The sequence below is a fragment of the Sorex fumeus genome, unplaced genomic scaffold (genome assembly GCF_029834395.1).
Source record: "Sorex fumeus unplaced genomic scaffold, SorFum_2.1 ptg000086l, whole genome shotgun sequence".
In the NCBI taxonomy this organism is placed as follows: Eukaryota; Metazoa; Chordata; class Mammalia; order Eulipotyphla; family Soricidae; genus Sorex; species Sorex fumeus.
The window spans coordinates 32,917,059-32,937,868 of NW_026606143.1; the positions used below are offsets into that span (position 1 = coordinate 32,917,059).

The 20,810-nt window shown below is 48.5% G+C and overlaps 1 protein-coding gene across 1 annotated transcript in view; it reads left to right on the top strand.

Moving 5' to 3' along the window:
• The first annotated feature begins 7,358 nt into the window (after positions 1-7,358).
• Positions 7,359-20,810, top strand: part of PHKA2 (phosphorylase kinase regulatory subunit alpha 2) — an 85,957-nt gene continuing 72,505 nt past the window's right edge. Inside the window, exon 1 of the mRNA XM_056131164.1 lies at positions 7,359-7,546. Within this exon, the coding sequence (XP_055987139.1) occupies positions 7,469-7,546 (78 nt within the window). The 5' untranslated portion in view covers positions 7,359-7,468. The remainder of the gene's footprint in view (positions 7,547-20,810) is intronic.

A 20,810-nucleotide genomic window follows, 5' to 3' on the forward strand; every position in this document is an offset into this window, starting at 1 on the left:
GCCTTCTGCCCATCCCATTCCCCAAAAGAAATCGCTTTTACTCAACACACTAGGGGGAAAAAGTGGTTAAAAAAAGAGTACTTCCTCTCCTAGCACATTTTAAAGAGATTCAGTTATCTTGGGTAACATCCTGTAAAGCAATTGTTGACTTCAGCCTGTTGGTGAGTTTAGCTGTGCATGCCTTAGTGGTAAATAAGCTAAATTCTAGTGACCCACATGTTGAAAATTGTATGTCTACAGTTTTTGTATTTATTTTCTACTGTGTAAATTTATTTCTTTGTAGAATCATAATTGTGTTGTTATGTCTAATGTGATAATTCAGAGAATCCTTGTCAGCTCAGTAAATTCTAAAGCTCTTTTTGATTATGTGGCATGTGAAATACAGAAACGTCACTGAAATCAAGAAATGATGAGACAAGATAGAACAGGGGTTAAGGCACTCACCTTAAGACTCTGGTTCTATTTCTGACACCATATGGTCCCCTGAGCATCAGTATGCAGCCCTAGTTGCCCTTAGCACTGCTGGGGTGGTCTGAATAATCCCTGGCTCCACAGAGCTGCTTCCTGAGACCTTGCATTGAACCTCTAGCCAGATTAGCCAAGCATTGCTGAAAGGGGCCTGAATACCACTTGAGAGCCTCCCCCACCAAAATAAAAGGGGGAGGAAAAAAAGGAGAGGGAATGATGCCAGCCAGACTGGAGAAATGTGAACAGACAGTACCACAATGAGCTCAGGCAGAGCCTTTGAGTGACTTATTTAAAAAAGAAAAAAAGTGCCCTCACTAAGCAGACACAGCCCTGTGTGGGTTGAAGTTCTGGGAAACAGCCTGAGTATTGTGTTTTAATACCACTCACTCTTTAGGGGGCACCTGGTGCAGGGGATAGCCTTACAAAGACACGTGGCATCCAATGCCCATATCATCTTTTAACCTACCCCTAGTCATCAGATGATGGACCTGATCACCAAGTTGTTTCGCTGACTACCTTGGCTACAGGGAGGGATGGACTTGTAATTCAGAACACAAGTCAGGAAAATTGTGAACATACAAGAGATCTAGACACTGCCACTTCTCAAATCCCCAGAGCCTGTCCGGAAAGGGGAGTATAGATGGAAAACATTCTGTTGCTGTTCTTTACAAAGATAACTGCTGCATGGTACCTGGTTGACTTGTAGACTGGTAGACCCTGATCCAGGCAGAGCTCTGCTATTTTTGTTAATTTGTCAGGTATTGAAAGAGTTGATAGTGATGGGACATTGGGGGAACAGTGAACTATACTGCAAGGCTCTTGTTTGCATGTGTACCAAAACCTGAATTTTTTCTTCTTGGAGAGGGTTTCTTGCTTCCCATCTATAGGGGCTGGAGGTGAGCCCTAAGTATGTCCTCCTAAGGAGATACTTCCAAGCCCAGCAGTTAGGTGTTTCACTAAGGCTCCCTTGCACATACTTCCAGTGAATGTTGTGTCCCAGGTTTGACATATCGAATATCGAATCGGGCTTGAGCGATAGCACAGCGGTAGGGCGTTTGCCTTGCGCGCAGTCAGCCTGGCTGAGCTGGGTTCGATTCCTTCGCCCCTCTCAGAGAGCCCGGCAAGCTACCGAGAGTATCTCGCCCATATGGCAAAGCCTGGCAAGCTCCCTGTGACGTATTCAATATGCCAAACACAGTAACAACGAGTCTCAAAAAATGGAGATGTTACTGGTCCTGCTCGAGCAAATCGATGAACAATGGGAGGACAGTGACAGACAGTGTTGTGTCCCAGGTAACTACAGTGGCATGCTAGGAGTGCTGATTTATCTTGGCAGTATTTCTTCTCCACTTTATTTAATTGTCTTTCACCTATATGTTAAATATACAATGTGCTGAAACACATTTTGAATCCACCAAATAAATTTGCAGTTAAGTCCTCTTCGTGTGAGAATTGGCACACAGAAATGTTTGTGCTCTCTTTAGGGAGGGCAGCATGGAAGCTACCCCACTGACACAGACACCACCCTTAGGGACAGCAGGCTCACTGCAGACCTGTGGGAGGAGAATTCTGCCTCACAAGTTCCTCTTTCTCGTTTTCCACTTATTCTTTCAAGATGGTCTTTGGGACACATGTGGATATTGATTGGCACGTGGGCCTGACTCTGAAGCCCTCCCAGTGGCTACTTCCTTGGCTTTGAACAGTGGGATTTGGGGGTTCTAGGGGAGCCCAAATAGGAGCGGCTGGCCTCTACTCTGCAAGTTCTCTGAATTCTCTCTTCTTCCAAGACACTCGGCTGCCTCACAGATGCTGGTACTAAATTGATAAGGAAGGAGGTGAGATATATTAGAATTGGGGGTAAGAATCCAGAAAAAGAGCTCCCGAATCCATATTCTGTAACCATTGAGCACAAAACAGTACTCAGTGTCAAATCAATGTCCTCTAGATGCTCGGTTCCTCATCCTATTTTGTATTTTCCTATTTTATATTTTCTTATTTTGTATCTGACTGTGGTCCTTAAGCCAAATTCTCTTACTTTGTTTTTCAACTTCAGACAGATAAGGGGCAGGGGACAAAGAGAATGTTCCTGGTAAGTGTCATCCTTTGGTATAAAACTGGTGTCAAACTTTGAGACTTTATTGAGGGAGACAGCGAGGCCAATATGAGGAAGCGAAGATGGCACAACATTGGCCAGTACAGTAGCTCCTCAGAACCTTCCAAAGTGTTTCCCCCAAACTCTATAATCATGAATACCATAAACTCATTCCCTTCTTGCTGCAAGCAGCATCACGATTATGATCCACAGAAATAGCAAAATGGCTTCGTGCTGATATTAAATTGTGTCTAACAAGGTGGGTTTGTGAAGAACATTTTGATCAAGAGTTAACTTACTATGCCAACAGTTTCCCAAACGGACTTGTGTATTTGTCATTTTGTCTCCAAGACAGTATTTAAAAGGATCTTGAGTCTATTTCTGCCACACACCTCACTGCCTCGGCTGGACTCAGGATAGGAAAAAGGACAGACTGGATGGACATGAGAAAGGAATTATAAAATGGGGAGAATCCTTATCGGTATAATCCTTTTGCCCTTCTTTAGGGCCTACCTTCTTAAATGTGGGGGGGTTGTCACAAAATTTTTGTTTTAAAATAAATTTCTTTATGATTCATCACTAACTGTTTGATTTGTCTGCCCGTTTTATTTGCCTGAAGTAGTGTGGAAATTTCTTGGGCAAAAAGGGGTTGCAAGAGGGAAAAGTCTTAAGAAGCTCAGTCTTACAGTTGAATACCTAAAAGTTGGGACACAGAAGTAAACACATTTGAAAAGTATCCTCCTAAATATATTTATAAAAATATCCTTTACTGTGCTGAAATCTCATGCTCCCTGCTGTTTTCTCCCTTCACCCTCTCAGTCTCACACTAGCTCAAACAAGAGACAAATTCACACTCTTTAAAATAGTGTGATGAAAACCAACATGATCTCCAGTCAACTACCATTAAATTGTCACAGAAATAACTCGATTTTCAACAACTTGAGTAAGAACTGACCCTTTCCTTGGTGTCAGAGCTGGAGTGTTTTTCTTTAGTCAAAGACGAGACTAAAGGGAAAATGTGTTGGTTTTCACCTTCCCCCTTCCTTGCGGAAGCCCCTGTGGCAAGACAACGGATAGACTGCTGGGTGGTGCTGGGTGGCACTGCATGGTACAAGCCAAGTTGAGTGTGCGGATGTGTTTGAAGATCGTGAACCAGCTTCCAAAGCAATAAACACAATTCATCACATTCCATATTTGATTCCTTTCGTTGTTTTTAAAATGTTTTGTAAAGATTTTTTTCTTTATTGTGTATGTAGTTTTGAAAAGCAGATTCTTTTTGTTTGTTTAGGGGGGCACAGGGCGATGCTCGGGAGTTATTCCTGGCTCTGCACTCAGGAATTCATCCTAGCTGTGCTCAGGGGTCCATAAGGGATTCCGGGGGTCGAATCTGGGTCAGCTGGGTACAAGGCAAATGCCCTAGCCACTATCAATCTGCCCCCTAAAAAGCAGGTTCTTGACAAGTATTTGAGAAATGATTTCAAGACAGATTTCAATTGTTTTTTGTTTTGTGGTCACACTTGGTGGTGCTCAGGGGACCATATATAGTGCCAGAGATGGAACCCGCTTTGGAAGTTTGGCCACATGCAGGACAAAGTCTCTGCCCGCTGTAACCAGAAAAAGTACCTTCATGGTTATAGCCAACAAGATATGAAAATTTTGAATTCCAGAGACAGAGGATGCTAAAATATGGGTCTGATATCCATATAGCACCACATCTCCCTCAAAAAGGGTCACCAAGGGACTGAGGAGATAATACAAGGGTCAAGGCACTTGCCTTGCACAAGGCCAACCCTGTTTATTCCTAGTACTGCGTATGGTCCCCTGAGCACCATCAGGAGTGATCCCTGAGCACCAAGCAAGGAGTAAGCCCGGATTACTGCTGGTTATGGCCACAAACATCTTTCCTCCCCCAAATCACTAACATTCACTTGGAAACTAAAAGGTGGGAGCATTTCTTCTTGTTTTTAGCCACAAATTTCTTTTTTTTTCTTTTTGGGTCACACCTTGCGATGCACAGGGGTTACTCCTGGCTCTGCTCTCAGGAGTTACTCCTGGCGGTGCTCAGGGGACCATATGGGATGCTGGGAATCGAACCCGGGTCGGCTGCGTGCAAGGCAAATGCCCTACCCGCTGTGCTATCCCTCCAGCCCCTTAGCCACAAATTTCAAGCTTTTTGAAAAATTTAGCTCCCGTGATAATATGCAGGACTAAAGTCTAAGAAGGCATGCAGGCTGGCTACACACCCAAAGGGGCAGAAATGTAGAACAGAATTTACAAAGAATCAGATCAAGAAACAGAGTCAGTGTTTCCCAACTGGAGAGAAATGCCAGATTGTGACCGAAAGGCATCGGTTACTTAAAATGAACTCTCAAAGTAGCACTCAGTGTGAACACAGGCAATAAAGCAAGAAAGCAATGAGCCTGGTTTTAGCTGTGCAGAAATACATAAGAATTCTAGTAAGGGTGCAGAATCAGGTTCAATGTCACTGTCACTGTCCTGTCCTCCCACTGTTCATCGATTTGCTCAAGTGGGCCCAGTAACATTGTGAGACTTGTTACTGTGTTTGGCATGTCGAATACATCATGGGTAGCTTGCCAGGCTTTGCCGTGTGGGCGAGATACTCTCAGTAGCTTGCCAGGCTCTCCAAGAGGGGCGGAAGAATCAAACTCGGGTCGGCCCCCTGCAAGGCAAGTGCCCTACTCACTGTGCCATCACCCCAGCCCCTGAATCAGGTTCAGAAAAAGATTTCATCATAACTTCATGTCCAGTTTTGTTTACTGCTAGGCCATGACAAGTTCCACAGACATGTCACGTGCTGCATATTTTTTTCAGAGCCAATTGAAAGGGACAAAGGGGTCATAAGTGATTAAGGGACTTGCCTTGTATCCGCTGATCTGTTCTATCCTAGAACCACAGTACCAAGAACAGGCCCTGAGTATTGCAGGTGTGTCCCAATGCGTCTGTGAGACAATATGGTGACTTTAGTTGAATCGCATAGATTTGTTATAAATTTTTTAAATGAACTGGTTTAGGATCTTACATAGTGGCAGCCCCTTCAGCCCATTGAGGACTGATTTTCTTCATTCATACATTCCAACTAATAAAGCTACCACTAGATGCTCAGCACTGTAAGGGGTCTGTAGGAGATACCAAAGATGTTTCAAACAGTGACTTACAAGCCAATTAGCAAACTATCCCTAGCATGAAAACAATAAAAGGCAATATGGAAGCAGTGCATTATTGTGAAATATTAAAAACGGCTGTGGTTCACTCAGTCCCTTCCCTTGAGTCAGCTGTAGTGCTATGTACATTGCACCCATCCTCTTGAGCTTCACAACCTCAAGGAGGTAGATACTATTATCATCCCCATTTTACAGGTGAGTACGTTGCATTTCCAGCAGCTTAAACAGCGCGCCAAAGGTCACACCACTTTGTCAATGGCACAACTGGAATCTGAACTCAAGGAGAATGGACTCCAAAACGTACACTCCTAAAGGAATTCAGAGAAAGGGAAAGCTGATCAGGAGAAAGAGCCAAGGCTAGCCCCAAAGGGAAAGGCAGTTTAGAATAAATAGGCAAGGAACGGGGGTGGGGGGGTGGGGGGTGGGGAGGATCTATTTATTGACTCCAGCGAACAGTAACCACATAGTAACACACCAACTAGCAAAGTGCTCGCAGAAAGTCAGCCTAGCTGGCCAGCGGGATACACATGGACCGATTTGGGTGGAAAATGCATACTTTGGGGGTGTGGGGTGGAAACTGCAGGTAAATGGTAGCCATGAAAAAACTAGGACGCCAAGTTGCAGGCTGGCATGAGATGAGCAGCAGGCACGGCGGGCGGGGGCGCGCAGGGGGTGGTCGTGGCCCCACCGCTTGGCTAGCAGTCTCCGGGCCGCCAGGAGTCGGAAAATGGGGGTCACGCGGCCCCAGAGCGCGCGCCGGTTTCTCCCGCCTCTGCGGAGGGAGGGCGGCACATCCCGGCGACCTCCTCTGCGTCGTGCGGCGCCCAGGATCGAGTCCTTCGCCCCGCTGGCGGGCGTAGTCCGTTATCTCCCGGGCTCCACACAGGGCTGCAGAGACGCGGGAGAGCCGCCAGGATGCCCTCACCTGGATGCTCAAGCCCGGCTCGGCGGGTCCAGCCCGGCTCGGGGGCCGGGGCCAGGGCAGGGGCCGGCAGGGGGTGGGACCGGGGCAGGCAGGGGGCGGGGCAGGGGCGGAGCCGGGGCTGGCAGGGGGCGGGACCGGAGCGTGTCCCGGGCGTCCAGGTGGCCTAGGCGACGGCCAGGCCTGAGTGTCCAGCCTCCACGGAGGTCGGGGATCGGCGGTGGGTAGGGAGGTACGGGGCTCCGGGAGGCAGACTGGTTGCCGCCTGGGGCTAGTTCTCCGCGGCTCCCGCAGCCCCCCCTTGGCAGGCCTCCCTCGAGCGGCGACGCGGAGGGTTCCGGTCCGCCGTGGGGGCGGGGCTGGGGGCGGGACCGGAGGCGGGGCCGGGAGCGGGTCGCGGCGGGCAGGGAAGGCCAAGTGGGGGGTTGGAGGCCCGCCCGGGATTCTCCCGCTCCCGACCCCACCCCCGATCGAAGACAAAAAAAGAAAAAGGCTCGGTGCGGGCGTCGTCGCCCCGCGTTCCCGCTCTCCGTTTTTCTGGAGGCCTCTCCTTGCACCCGTCCCCGACCCGAACCCGTGAGCGTCGGGGCCCAGGCGGGTCTGGACAAGGCGGGGCCTCCCCAGCGCCAACGCCAGCCCCATACCCACCCCTGCCCCCTGCAGCCTCGGCCCTCACACTTCGATTCTCTCTCTTGGAAAACTCCCGACCCCCTTCCGCCAGGCTCCATCCCGGGAACCGCCGGGGCCGCGGCTGCTCTCGGGCCTCCTGGCCCGACCACCGAGACCTCGGGCTCCTTGCCAAAGATGAGGAGCCGGAGCAATTCCGGGGTCCGCTTGGACGGATACGCGCGCCTGGTGCAGCAGACCATCCTGTGTTACCAGGTAAGAAGAGGCCACGCGGATCTGCCCTCCGTGGCTCTCTAACCCAGGTCCCTCTCGTGTCCCAAGACTGAAAAAATACAGTTTTCCTCTTTCAGTCCACCCCTTGCTGACCCACCAGCGTTCCCACCCCGTCATCTTGGGACAGGCGGGCCAAAGGGCTGTGCACCTGGCAAACATTTTTGACCACTCTTGCAGATGCAAGATGGAAAGAGGCACTCCTGGGTGCCAAATGTCATTTGCACGGACTCTTCCTTTTGGGTGAGCCCGCTGCTTGGGGATTCTGGACCCGATTAGGGAAGCCCCTGGGGTTCGCAGCCACTCCTGAGCGTGGCCTGCTGCTCCTGTGACTTGCCTCGTTGGAGACGCACCTCGGAGGGCCTTAGGGCTTGCTCGGGCTGCGCTTTTATGACAGAGATGGGCAAATTGCGGCACAAACGGTGACTGATGTAGGCCAGACCAAAGGCATGTCTTCTGCTCCCAAGTACATGGGGACCTGTGAAGCAGCCCACGTGCCCAGAGGCCTGGAGATCCCTGCTGCTTTGGGTAACTGGGCTCAGGTTGTGTGGGCCCCATCACCTAAGACCACAGGACTATTTTAATTCCTAGTGAAGACAGGCTCTGTTACTCGTCCCTGGTCAACAGCCACTATTTATAGCATCAGCGAAAGCAGAGGCATTCCAGGCTTAGAGGCCCACAGGGTAAGTTGGGAACATCCCTGCCCCCAAGCCACTGACCATTTTCCTTTCTCAGCCAGTTCCAGAGGAGGTGGGCACTCTTCAGCTGTGATAGGCAGCCTCAGTTTGGCCAGTTACATGCCCGCCGCAGATAAGCAAGATTAACTTAGGTTCTGGGCTTACAAAGAATCAGAAATGCTTGTGTGCAGTGAGGCCTGGGCAGAGAGGATAGCCGGGCCAGAAGTGGTTTGTGAGTTAGAAGCACTTGGATTCCAGAAAGGGACTAAACACGCATGAAAGTGAGTTGGGAGGCCAGAGCAATAATAGTACAGCTGGGAAGCTTTGCTTTGCACACAGCAGACCCGGTTCGATCCCCCGGCATCCCATATGATCCCCCCAGCACCGCTGGGAGGAATTCCTAATTGCAGAGCCAGGAGTAAGCCCTGAGCATCGCTGGGTGTGACCCAAAACACAAAAACAAAAACAAAAGAAAAAAGAAAACGAGCTGGGGCAGCACCCCTTCATGTAGCGCGTTCTCATTCCCGCCTTGGAATAAGAACAGCCACACAGAGAGGAGAAGCACCGACTGAACACAGGCCGTCTCTGGCCCTGTGCGAGCTTCCTGCAGACTTTGCCCCAGCAGGGGCTAGGAGCAGAACTGAGGACATTTGGGTCTGGCATCTCCCCAGTGTTTGAATGCTAGTCTCCGCTTTGGTTTGCTTTTGTTGTTGTTGTTGTTGTTGTTAATGGGCTGGAGCGATAGCACAGTGGGTAGGGCTTTTGCCTTGCACGCGGCCGACACGGCTGACCCGAGTTCAATTCCTCTGCCCCTCTCAGAGAGCCCAGCAAGCTACTGAGAGTATCTCGCCCACACGACAAAGCCTGGCAAGCTACCCGCGTAGTATTCGATATGCCAAACACAGTAACAACAAGTCTCACAATGGAGACGTTACTGGGCCCACTCAAGCAAATTGATGAACAACAGGAGGACAGTGACAGTGACAGTGCTTTTTAGGTCACACCCGGCAATGCACAGGGATTATTCCTGGCTCTGCTCAGGGGACCATATGGGATGCTGGGAATCGAACCCGGGTTGGCTGCGTGCAAGGCAAATGCCCTACCCGCTGTGCTATCTCTCCAGTCCCAGCTTTGAATGGTGTAGAAACCCTTGGCTCCCCATTCTTAGCCCCTACCCTCAGCTGTTGAGTGGGGGTGATCCAGACCTGCCTGGAGGTTTGGTGAAGAAGAGTGAGTACCTGTGTGTTGCGGGTTGCCACTCACTCTGCACATGGACAGAGCCAGTGCTCTTGCCCTGGGTGGGGAGGCCTTTGCTGTGGTCTCGCGCCTCACTTCACACCCAGCCCCTGTTCGCCTTCTTCTGGTGACACCCATACTGCACCTCACTGCTTTGGGGGGGGGGGGCGACATGAGGTTGCCCACCAACTCAGTGAAAGACAGGCCCAGAGAGCTGGGCAGATTTGTTCCATTTCCACCCGTGCGTGCTTCAGACTCCTGAAAGGACCCCCTTGAAGCCTTGTGGAGCAAGTGCTTATGCGCCGGCGTGGAGCCTGCCCAGTGCCCAGCTATTGATCAGACATCCCCCGCTCCCGAGCCGAGGAATGGCCTTTTCTCTCAGCGCAGCAGAGCTACCGTGTTGGACTTTCCCCTGCAGCATTTTAATGATTAAAAAAAAAATAAGTTGTGGGAAGAGCGGAAAAGCTGTCTGAGTCTTTAGTTGTATTTGTTTTGGGGGTAGTTTGATAAGAAGCCTGCAGGTCTTGCCCTCTGTTTCCCTTCCTGGCTGCATTGTCAAGCTTCTGGTTAATCAGAATCTTCTAAGGTAATTTAGTGCTGTCAAGTCCCATCCGTCTGCATGGGGCAGCATCCTGCTCCTGTCTGCCTGACCCACCTCTTTTTTTTTTTAAATGAGACACCATGAGGTACAGTTGTAGACTTACAAATTTTTGTGCTTGGGTTTCAATTATACAATGATCAAACACCCATCCCTCCACCAGTGCCCATTTCCCACCACCACGGATCCCAGTATCCCTCCCACCCCCCATCCCCCCATCCCACCCTGCCTCTGTGGCAGGGCCCAGCCACAAATGCTAGGGGAAAAGGGAGCTCAGATAGAGAAGGGAGCACCAAATAAAGGGTGTTGGGAGGATCCTCCCAAGATGGGAGAAGCATGCTGAAAGTAGACTATAGACCAAACATGATTGCCATTCAATGCCTCTTTTGCAAACCACAACACCCAAAAGGAGAGAGAGAACAAAAGGAAATGCCTCACCCACCTCTTGACAGTGTCGCCCTCAAGCATTCAATACTGCCTAGTCTTTTCGGAGTGACTTCACACAGCTCATCTGAGCACTCTGGGCGGTGAACGTGCGCCTTGCATATGTGAGCCCTGTCTTCCATCCCTTTGACACCTCATTGATTTGGAGGGTGACAAGACTTCACCCACGGATGTGGTGAAAACACAAGGCCCAGGGCACTGGGCAGATTTGTTCCTTTTCTGTTCTGGCACCACCAAAAAAAATGAGCAATGTTGTGTCTATTTTCCCCACAATAAAAAAAAAATGAACTGGACTAGTAGTGTCTAAAGTTCATGCTATGTCTCCCCTTCTCCTTTAGCTACGTGCAAATATGTTTATGAATCATTTTTCACTGTCAAATGGTACAAGCACTGGACTCTGTTTCTGACTTGCTTTATAAACTGAGATAAATTTACATTGAGTTCGCTTGTTAGGAATTGCTCAGTGTTCAACGTAACAAGCTCACAGCCATGCTTGTGGTAGAGGCAATAGTTTGTTCATATCAGCTCGCATGTCAACTAATTCCTTTGCCTTGTCTGTGAAAGAGAACTGAAATTAGGCATTTGCCAGATATCTCCAGTACCAAAAGATCACTTGACTCTTTACATCAAAGAAGGAAAGAGCCGTGTTTGTACAGGGACCTATTACAGATTCGATTTTGTTTATATAGAATAAAATATGTGTTCCAGGGAGTCTACTCATATTTATTTATTTATTTATTGCTTTTTTTGAGGTCACACCCGGCAATGCACAGGAGTTACTCCTGGTTCTGCACTCAGGAATTACCCCTGGCGGTGCTCAGGGGACCATATGGGATGCTGGGAATAGATCCCAGGTTGGCCATGTGCAAGGCAAACTCCCTACCCACTGTGCTATTGCTCTAGCCCCTACATATATTTATTAGCTTAAAAATGTCCACATTCATTCTGACATGGGGAAGAAGTGCTAACTACATGCTTTTCTTCCAGATCAACTGTGTTTGAAGGTTCGTGAATTGTTCATTTCAAAGTGGTGATAAGAGAATATGGATAATCCTACTCAAGGCAATGTTCATTGGAACCGCAGATATTTTGATATAAAGAGCAGTTAAAAGAAGAGTTGGAGAGATAGCTCAGTAGGGGTGCAGTGCATGACTTGCATGAGTGAGGTCTCAAGTCCCATCCTGGGTGCTGTCTGACACCCCTGGCACCACTGGGTATAAGCCTGGTATGGAGTCTGGTGGCATGGTTATGGGGGGGCCTCATTTTATGCTCCCTTCTGGGAGAAGCAGCCATGAGTTCTAGAAGGTGGCCAGTGATAACTGTAGAAGTTTAAAAATAATCTATAATCACAGGGGCAGGTATTTTGTTTGTTGTTTTGGGCTTGGGCCCACACTTTGGAAGTGCTAAGGGATCACTCCCAGCTAAGGATTCAGGGGTTGATCCCAGCTCAGTACTCAGGAAGCCATAGGGCTCTGGAGAGTGGCTTTGAGGACCTTTTCCCTGACCATGCAGAAAGCAGATAAAGGACACCAGGACAGTAATTCAGCATTCCTATTTAGTGGCAGTAGAATTTGAAATGAGAAGAAAGACATAACTAAAACATTGAATATGGAGCAGATAGCAATAATAAAGACTAGCTGGAGTGATAGCACAGTGGGTAGGGCATTTGCCTTGCACGCAGCTGGCCCCACTGAGCCGGGTTCGATTCCACCACCCCTCTCAGAGAGCCTGGCAAGCTACTGAGAGTATCTCGCCCGCACGACAAAGCCTGGCAAGCTACTCGTGATGTATTCTATATACCAAACACAGTACCTAGTGTCACAGTGGAGACGTTACTGGGCCAGCTTGAGCAAAATCGATGAACAGTGGGAGGACAGTGACAGCGACAGTTCGAGGGAGCATTTATAGGAAATATAATTAAGTCTAGACAACAATAGCAGGCCAGAAGAATGGGATGAGACTGGAGCGGAAACTTTCTGAGGCCCTTATCACCTTAAAAAGGGTGGAGTGTGTGTGTGGGGGGGGGTTGTCTGGAGCAATAGCACAGCGGGTAGGGCGTTTGCCTTGCATGCGGCCAACCCGGGTTTGATTCCCAGCATCCCTTATGGTCCCCCGAGCACCACCAGGACTAATTCCTGGGTGGGGTGCAGAGCCAGGAGTAACCCCTGAACATCTCTGGGTGTGACCCAAAAAAATTTAAAAAAGGGTGGAGTTGGTATATATTTTCAGTGAAGAGTTCATACTTAAGTGTAGTGATAAAAGTGCAATATATAACTTTCTGAAAACACGGAGGAATAAGAAATAAGAAAATTGGATCACTCCAGGAGTAAGAAAGAGAAGGGGAGAGAGAAGTAAAAAAACAACAAAAGGTAAAAATAAAGGCTAAAACTGTCACTGTCAAGAATAAAGGCCAAAACTGTCACTGTCACTGTCCTCCCGTTGTTCTTCAATTTTCTCGAACGGGCCCAGTGACGTCTCCATCATGAGACTTGTTGTCACTGTGTTTGGCATATCGAATACTACACGGGTAGCTTGCCAGGCTCTGCCGTGCGGGCACTAGGAGACACAAATAAGAATCATATTAGTAACCACCTTCATGTGTGCGGAGAGTGGTCTCAGCATGGTGGTGGCTGGTCCTGGAGGTCTTTGGCTGCCGGAGCCCTGGTCGGGGCGGGGAGGAAAGCTCAACCCGCTCCCCTCCAAGGGACCCCGGCGAGGAACAGCCAGGCGCAGGGGCAGGAGACTGCACTGGTCTTGTCCGGGGGCTGGATTTTATAGTCTCTGAGTCTTGGCCGCTGATGGGATTACACGGCGCCAGGGGGCCAGGTGGTGGGTGTGACCCCCGCCTACTGGAATTTGGAGGATCTGGGTGGAGGATGCTCGACTCCAATTCGAGTAGGCTTGGAGATCTCGGCCCCGGAACCCACGTGGCTTTGTCCCTCTGCCAGTACCTTCATGTGTGCGGAGAGTGGTCTCAGCATGGTGGTGGCTGGTCCTGGAGGTCTTCGGCTGCCGGAGCCCTGGTTGGGGCAGGGAGGAAAGCTCAACCCGCTCCCCTCCAAGGGACCCCGGCGAGGAACAGCCAGGCGCAGGGGCAGGAGACTGCACTGGTCTCGTCCGGGGGCTGGATTTTATAGTCTCTGAGTCTTGGCCGCTGCTGGGATTACATGGCGTCAGGGGGCCAGGTGGTGGGTGTGACCCCCGCCTACTGGAATTTGGAGGATCTGGGTGGAGGATGCTCGACTCCAATTCAATTAGGCTTGGAGATCTGGCCCCAGAACCCGCGTGGCTTTGTCCCTCTGCCAGTACCTTCATGTGTGCGGAGAGTGGTCTCAGCATGGTGGTGGCTGGTCCTGGAGGTCTTCGGCTGCCGGAGCCCTGGTCGGGGCGGGGAGGAAAGCTCAACCCGCTCCCCTCCAAGGGACCCTGGCGAGGAACAGCCAGGCTCCAAGCCTACTCGAATTGGAGTCCAGCATCCTCCACCCAGATCCTCCAAATTCCAGTAGGCGGGGGTCACACCCACCACCTGGCCCCCTGGCGCCGTGTAATCCCATCAGCGGCCAAGACTCAGAGACTATAAAATCCAGCCTCCGGAACCGCGTGGCCGCATTTGCGGCCGCGCAACATCTTATCAGGACATCTTTTTTATGACATTTACTATCTCATTCCTACTTTGGACAAACTTGCAGGCTATCGAATGTAGCCTGCCCACAGGGCAGAGTCTGGCAAACTCCCCGTGGTGTACCAAATATGCCAAATACCAGTAACAATGATGGGTCTCATTCTCCTAAAGAGCCTTGAATATAATCTCAGGGCTAGGATGAAAGAGACGTTACTGGGGCCTGCTCGAGGCAATCGACAAATAACAGGATGATGAATGAATGAATAATTGAATGAATTAGTAACCACAATAAATGTCAGTGCTTAATTAGACAGGGGCAATTACTTAAAGGGGTGGGCACACCCAGCAGTGCTCAGGACTTACTCCTGTCTCTGTGCTCAGGGATCACTCCTGGTGGTGTATAGGGGATAATCTGGGCCAAGGATCTAATTAGGGTCGACCAGCATGCAAAGAAATTCTCTAATCTCTGTACTACCTGGCCCTGTAAATTATTTAAAATATTCATTTTCAAGGTAGACAAAATCTAGAACAGAGGATACTAAAAAGTTGAAAGTAATTCAGTGGAAGAAGCTATGTTAAACAAATACTAACCAAATAGAAATTGGCATAGTCATGCTAATATCAGAATACATTTTTGAGTGTTAAAAATTATATTATTAGAGATTAAGAATTCCATTACTAGATGGTAAGCATATAATTTACCAGAAAAGAAACCAACTTATTTATTTTTAAAGGGTATAAAATGTATTTGAAACAGAGTTTCTCTCAAATCAATAAACCAGCTCTCCAGCAGCATTGTGTATATGAGGAACTATAGTATTGGTTCTGATGCCATTTTGAAGATGAGAATTTGGGCACAGGGTGGGGGATATTTGAGACGTTACAGTGGCAGGAGATGTAGAACCCTGACAAGTTCCACAGTCCCAGGGAAATGTCTGGTAGCTGTGTAAGAAGCTTCACTTCATCCACGTTTCAAGTCTCTTTGCTCTAGTAGTTGTTAACACAAAGAGCCACAATAATTTCTATCATAACAACAACTTGCAAATCCTCTTAGCACAATTTCATTTAATCTATTAAATGGATTTGCCACAAAATAAACATCAAGTTTCAGCTGGTTATGAAGCTGTGAATCATTCTTCCTCAACCAGTGAAGCTTAATTGTAATACCATGCACTGCACTCAGAGTGCTTTAAAAACGAAGCATTGGGGTTAAAGAGAGAATACAGCAGGTAGGATGCTTGCTTTGCATGTGACTGAACCTGACTCGATCCCTGGCATCCTTATGGTCCCCAGAGCTCTACCAGGAGTGATCTCTGACCTGAGTGTCAAGCCGGGAGTAAGCTCCACCAGGTGTGGCCCAGAAGCAGAAAAAAAAAAAGAAAGAAAGAAAGAAAGAAAGAAAGAAAGAAAGAAAGAAAGTTTTGCAAAGTTTGGCAATTTTTGTTTCTGGCCTCACTTCTATTTGGAAAATAAGGTAATTTATACCTCAGAGAACAGTAACAACATAGCTTCAAATTGTATAAAGCAAAACTTGGCCAAAGTGTATAAAGCAAAACTGATAATTGTATCACTGTATCACTGTCATCTGGTTGTTCATTGATTTACTCGAGTGGGCATCAGTAACGTCTCCATTCTTCCCAGCCCTGAGATTTTTGCAGCCTCTCTAAGGAGGCTACTATTAGTACTCTACTATTACTATTACTCTCTAAGGAGCCTCTTACTATTGGAGGCTCTTTCAAGGTCAGGGGAATGAGACCTGTTTTTGGCATGTTGAATACACCACAGGTAGCTTGCCAGGCTCTGCAACGAGGGCAGGATACTCTCAGTAGCTTGCTGGGCTCTCCGAGATATATATATTTCCCTCTATGATTTATTGCCTACTGTCTGAACCTCATCAAATATGGTGTGGTAATTATGAAAAATGGGTAGGGAGTGTCTTATGATGTGTCCAGGATTATGTTCACTCATATGTGAGGCTCACATATTTGTCACTAACAGTGACAGTGGCAAATATGTGAGGCTCGGCCAGAGCATGTGGAAAGCAGCCTGGAGCGTGGCGGCGGTTGGGTAGTGGAGGTTGACTGCTGGGACTGAGTCCCTTGGGTCAGGGACTGAGTCCCTTGGGGCGGGGAGGGCTCTCACCCGCCCCCCTCTGGGGCGCCCTGAATGAAAACAGCCTGCATGAAGTCCGGTGGCATGGTTATGGGGGGGGGCTCATTTTATGCTCTCTTCCGGGAGAAACAGCCGTGAGTTCTGGAAGGTGGCCGGTGATAACTGTAGAAGTTTAAAAGTAATCTCTAATCACAGGGGCAGATATTTTGTTTGTTGTTTTGGGCTTGGGCCCACACTTTGGAGGTGCTCAGGGATCACTCCTAGCTAAGGATTCAGGGGTTGATCCCAGCTCAGTACTCAGGAAGCCATAGGGCTCTGGAGAGTAAAGTCAGGGCTCCTGCTTGCACTCCAGTCTATTGAACTCTCATATCCCCAGCTGTACAGTGGGAGTGCTTTCTAACTCCCCTGATAGATGTTAGTTGATGAAGAAGAGAAGTAATAATCACAAGACAGAAATCTGAGTACATAAGAAACAAGCTCAGTCAAGTGTACGTATTACACTTCTGCAGACAACCAGCAGAAACTACTTGCTTCAACTCTGCAGAGTATATTTTTCAAAAATTGATCATAAATTAGAATATAAAGGAAGTCTCAAAAGCACTGAAGAACAAACTTTACATCCATCATGACTTGTTTAGTAAAAAATGCAAGAAAGGGGATGGAGTGATAGCACAACAGGTAGAGTGTTTTCCTTGCACGCGGCTAACCCAGGTTCAATTTCCAGCATCCCATGTAGTCCCCCGAGCACCGCCAAGAGTAATTCCTGAGTACAGAGCCAGGAATAATCCCTGAGCATCGCTGGTTGTTACCCAAAAAGCCAAAAAATAGCAAGAAAATTAAAAAGGAATAATAAAAGACTGCTAATGTCCCCCCAGATATGTTTGGAATCTTACTGAGCCCACATCTGACTATAGCTTAGATAGATGATGCCATGGATCTAAGAGATTATAATGAAAATGATGATTTAGAACTGAATAACAAAATCTTTACAAGTATGAATTTATAGGATATAGCTAAAGTGAGTTTCAAAGAGAAATTCATATCCTGAAATGAATGTTAGGAAAGAAAAAAGATTTAAAAAAGTCTTTTCTAAGGTTGAGAAAAGAATAGCAGAATGCACTCAAGAAAATGTAAGGAAATAAAAGTAAGAGCAGCAATTAAGATCACATAAATAACTAATACAGATTGACAAAACCAAAGAGTTTTAAAAAATAAAGATTATTAGGTAAATGTCAGAGTTGATGGGAGCAAGGTGCCAGAATGATAGTATAGTAGGTAGGGCACTTGGCTTGCACACATCAACCCGGGTTCAATCCCTAGCATCCCATATCGTCCCCGGAGCACTTCCAGGAGTAATTCCTGAGTACATTGCCAGAGTAACCCATGAGCATTGCTGGCCCCCAAACAAAAAAAAGTGGAAAAAATACTATGAATATTTTGGGGAAGTAAATTTGAAAATGAGGGACTAGAGAGATAATACAGCTGGTAGGATGCTTGTTTTGCATGCAGTTGACCCTGGTTTGATCCCTGGCATCCTGTAAGTCCTCTGAGCCTGTCAGTAGTGATTCCTGAGTACAGATCCAGGAGTAAGTCCTGAGCATCACTGGGTGTGGCCCCAAAACGAAACCAAGAGAAAAAAATCTTAATTCAAGATGGGTTTACAAATGAGGCCAGTTTATTTATTCATTCATCTCTAAAAGTGAAAGAAGTAGTAGGCTTTTATTCTGAGTGGGAAGAAGCTGTGAGAGGGTTTTGAACAGATGGGTGATATCATCTGAATAACTTTCAAGAAGAATTGCTACGTGCCTGGAAGACTGGTCAGTTAGGAAGATCTGTCTTGAGAGATGATGGTTCAGACAGGGTGGCTGCGATGGAGACAGCTCAGAGTTGTGAAAGTGGAGGGAAATTTTAAAGCTAGAGAACAGGATTCATTGGTGGATTGGGTCCAAGGTGTCTGGGGGAAAGGGACAGTCAAGAGAAACTCCCAGGTTATGAACCTAAGCAACTGGTAGGATAGAATTGTGGTATACCAGATGGCTGAGTCTGGGGAGGAAAGAAAACCAGGTTTAAGTTTGAGGTGCGTTAGGCATCTAATAAAAATGGTGGGTAGGCAGTTGCATGGGTGAGTCTAGAAGTCAGGGCTGGGTTGTTATCTGTATATCTGTGATGTTTAAAGGCTGTGAGACTGAATGACATCACTGGCGCGAGTGTAGATACAGTGGAAGTGGCGATCAAAGAGGAGTTTGCCTCAGAAAAGAAGACCTTGGAGGAAACACCAAGGAAGACCCAGGGAAGGCAGAGTGAGCGTTTCTGGGACAAAGTCCTTGAGTCCTTGAGAGATGGAGTGGCATATCTGAGCTGGGCGGATGAGGTGGGATGGGGGGACTGAGCCTGGAACCCAGATCCTTACTCCCAAAAAACATGAGGGAAGGGTGCAAGGGCACCTCGTTCTTCTCTTTCAATCATTTCTGTGAAACATGACATAGTCATCAGCCGAGAGTGGAGATGGGAAAGTTAGTGGAGGCCGCAGAGTGAAGCATGCTTTAGGAGACAGAATGGCAAGCCAGAGGTTAGTTCTAATTGACAATCCAACGGCACCACCACGTGCATTCATCCTAAGTGAGCTCAGTCAGTCTGGCTAATGTTTATCCCCTGCCACATTCAGCTACACAGGCATACCCTCAGAATTGGCAGAATCAGAGGCAACCAAACTGGGGTTTTGCCCAGGGATTACAATGAACTGGGCAGAGGACCGAAGATTAAGAAGTAATCCTAGCTTGGTTCAGTGAAATAGTACAGGGAGTAAGGCACTGGACCCTGGTTCCAAACCCGGCACCACATATGGGTCATGTTTCAACACTGAGCACAGAGCAAGGAATAGCCCCTGAGCATCACTAGGAGTTTCCACCCACCCCAACACCAAAACAAACAAAAACAAACACTGTCCTCCCATCTGGGTGGAGGATGCTCGACTCCAATTCGAGTAGGCTTGGAGATCTCGGCCCCGGAACCCGCGTGGCTTTGTCCCTCTGCCAGTACCTTCATGTGTGCGGAGAGTGGTTTCAGCATGGTGGTGGCTGGTCCTGGAGGTCTTCGGCTGCCGGAGCCCTGGTCGGGGCGGGGAGGAAAGCTCAACCCGCTCCCCTCCAAGGGACCCCGGTGAGGAACAGCCAGGCGCAGGGGCAGGAGACTGACTGCACTGGTCTCGTCCGGGAGCTGCATTTTGTAGTCTCTGAGTCTTGGCCGCTGATGGGATTATACGGTGCCAGGGGGCCAGGTGGTGGGTGTGACCCCCGCCTACTGGAATTTGGAGGATCTGGGTGGAGGATGCTCGACTCCAATTCGAGTAGGCTTGGAGATCTCGGCCCCGGAACCCGCGTGGCTTTGTCCCTCTGCCAGTACCTTCATGTGTGCGGAGAGTGGTCTCAGCATGGTGGTGGCTGGTCCTGGAGGTCTTCGGCTGCTGGAGCCCTGGTCGGGGTGGGGAGGAAAGCTCAACCCGCTCCCCTCCAAGGGACCCCGATGAGGAACAGCCAGGCGCAGGGGCAGGAGACTGACTGCACTGGTCTCGTCCGGGAGCTGCCACTCTCCGCACACATGAAGGTACTGGCAGAGGGACAAAGCCACGTGGGTTCCGGGGCCGAGATCTCCAAGCCTACTCGAATTGGAGTCGAGCATCCTCCACCCAGATCCTCCAAATTCCAGTAGGCGGGGGTCACACCCACCACCTGGCCCCCTGGCGCCGTGTAATCCCATCAGCGGCCAAGACTCAGAGACTACAAAATGCAGCTCCCGGAACCGCGCGGCCGCATTCGCGGCCGCGCAACATCTTATCAGAACATCTTTTTATGATATCTCATTATCCCATTCCTACTCTGGACAAACTTGTAGGCTATCGAATATAGCCTGCCCACAGGGCAGAGTCTGGCAAACTCCCCGTGGCGCACCAAATATGCCAAATACCAGTAACAATGATGGGTCTCATTCTCCTAAAAAGCCTTGAATATAATCTCAGGGCTAGGATGAAAGAGACGTTACTGGGGCCTGCTCGAGGCAATCGACGATTAACAGGATGATGAATGAATGAATGAATGTCCTCCCATTGTTCATCGATTTGCTTGAGCGGGCCCAGTAATGTCTCCATTTTTTGAGACTTGTTGTTACTGTGTTTGGCTTATTGAATATGACCATGCGGGTGAGATACTCTCGGTAGCTTGCCGGGCTCTCTGAGAGGGGTGGAGGAATCGAACCTGGATTGGCTGGGCTGGCTACATGCAAGGCAAACGTCCTACCGCTGTGCTATCGCTCCAGCACCAAAAAAAAGGAATTCTATTTTAAATAAATTATTCTGAATAAAAGATAAACGAGAGTTAACTCCTAGTTTATTTTATATGACCAATGTTCTGAGCTATCCTGGTCAAACAAAGCATAATAAAATAATATTTATGAAGAAGTTCACTTATGAATATTGAAGCAAAAATACAAAGTTAAATATAAAAGGAATTCAGCAGTATATAATAACCATGTTATGACCGGGTGGTGTTTATCTCAGAAATAAAA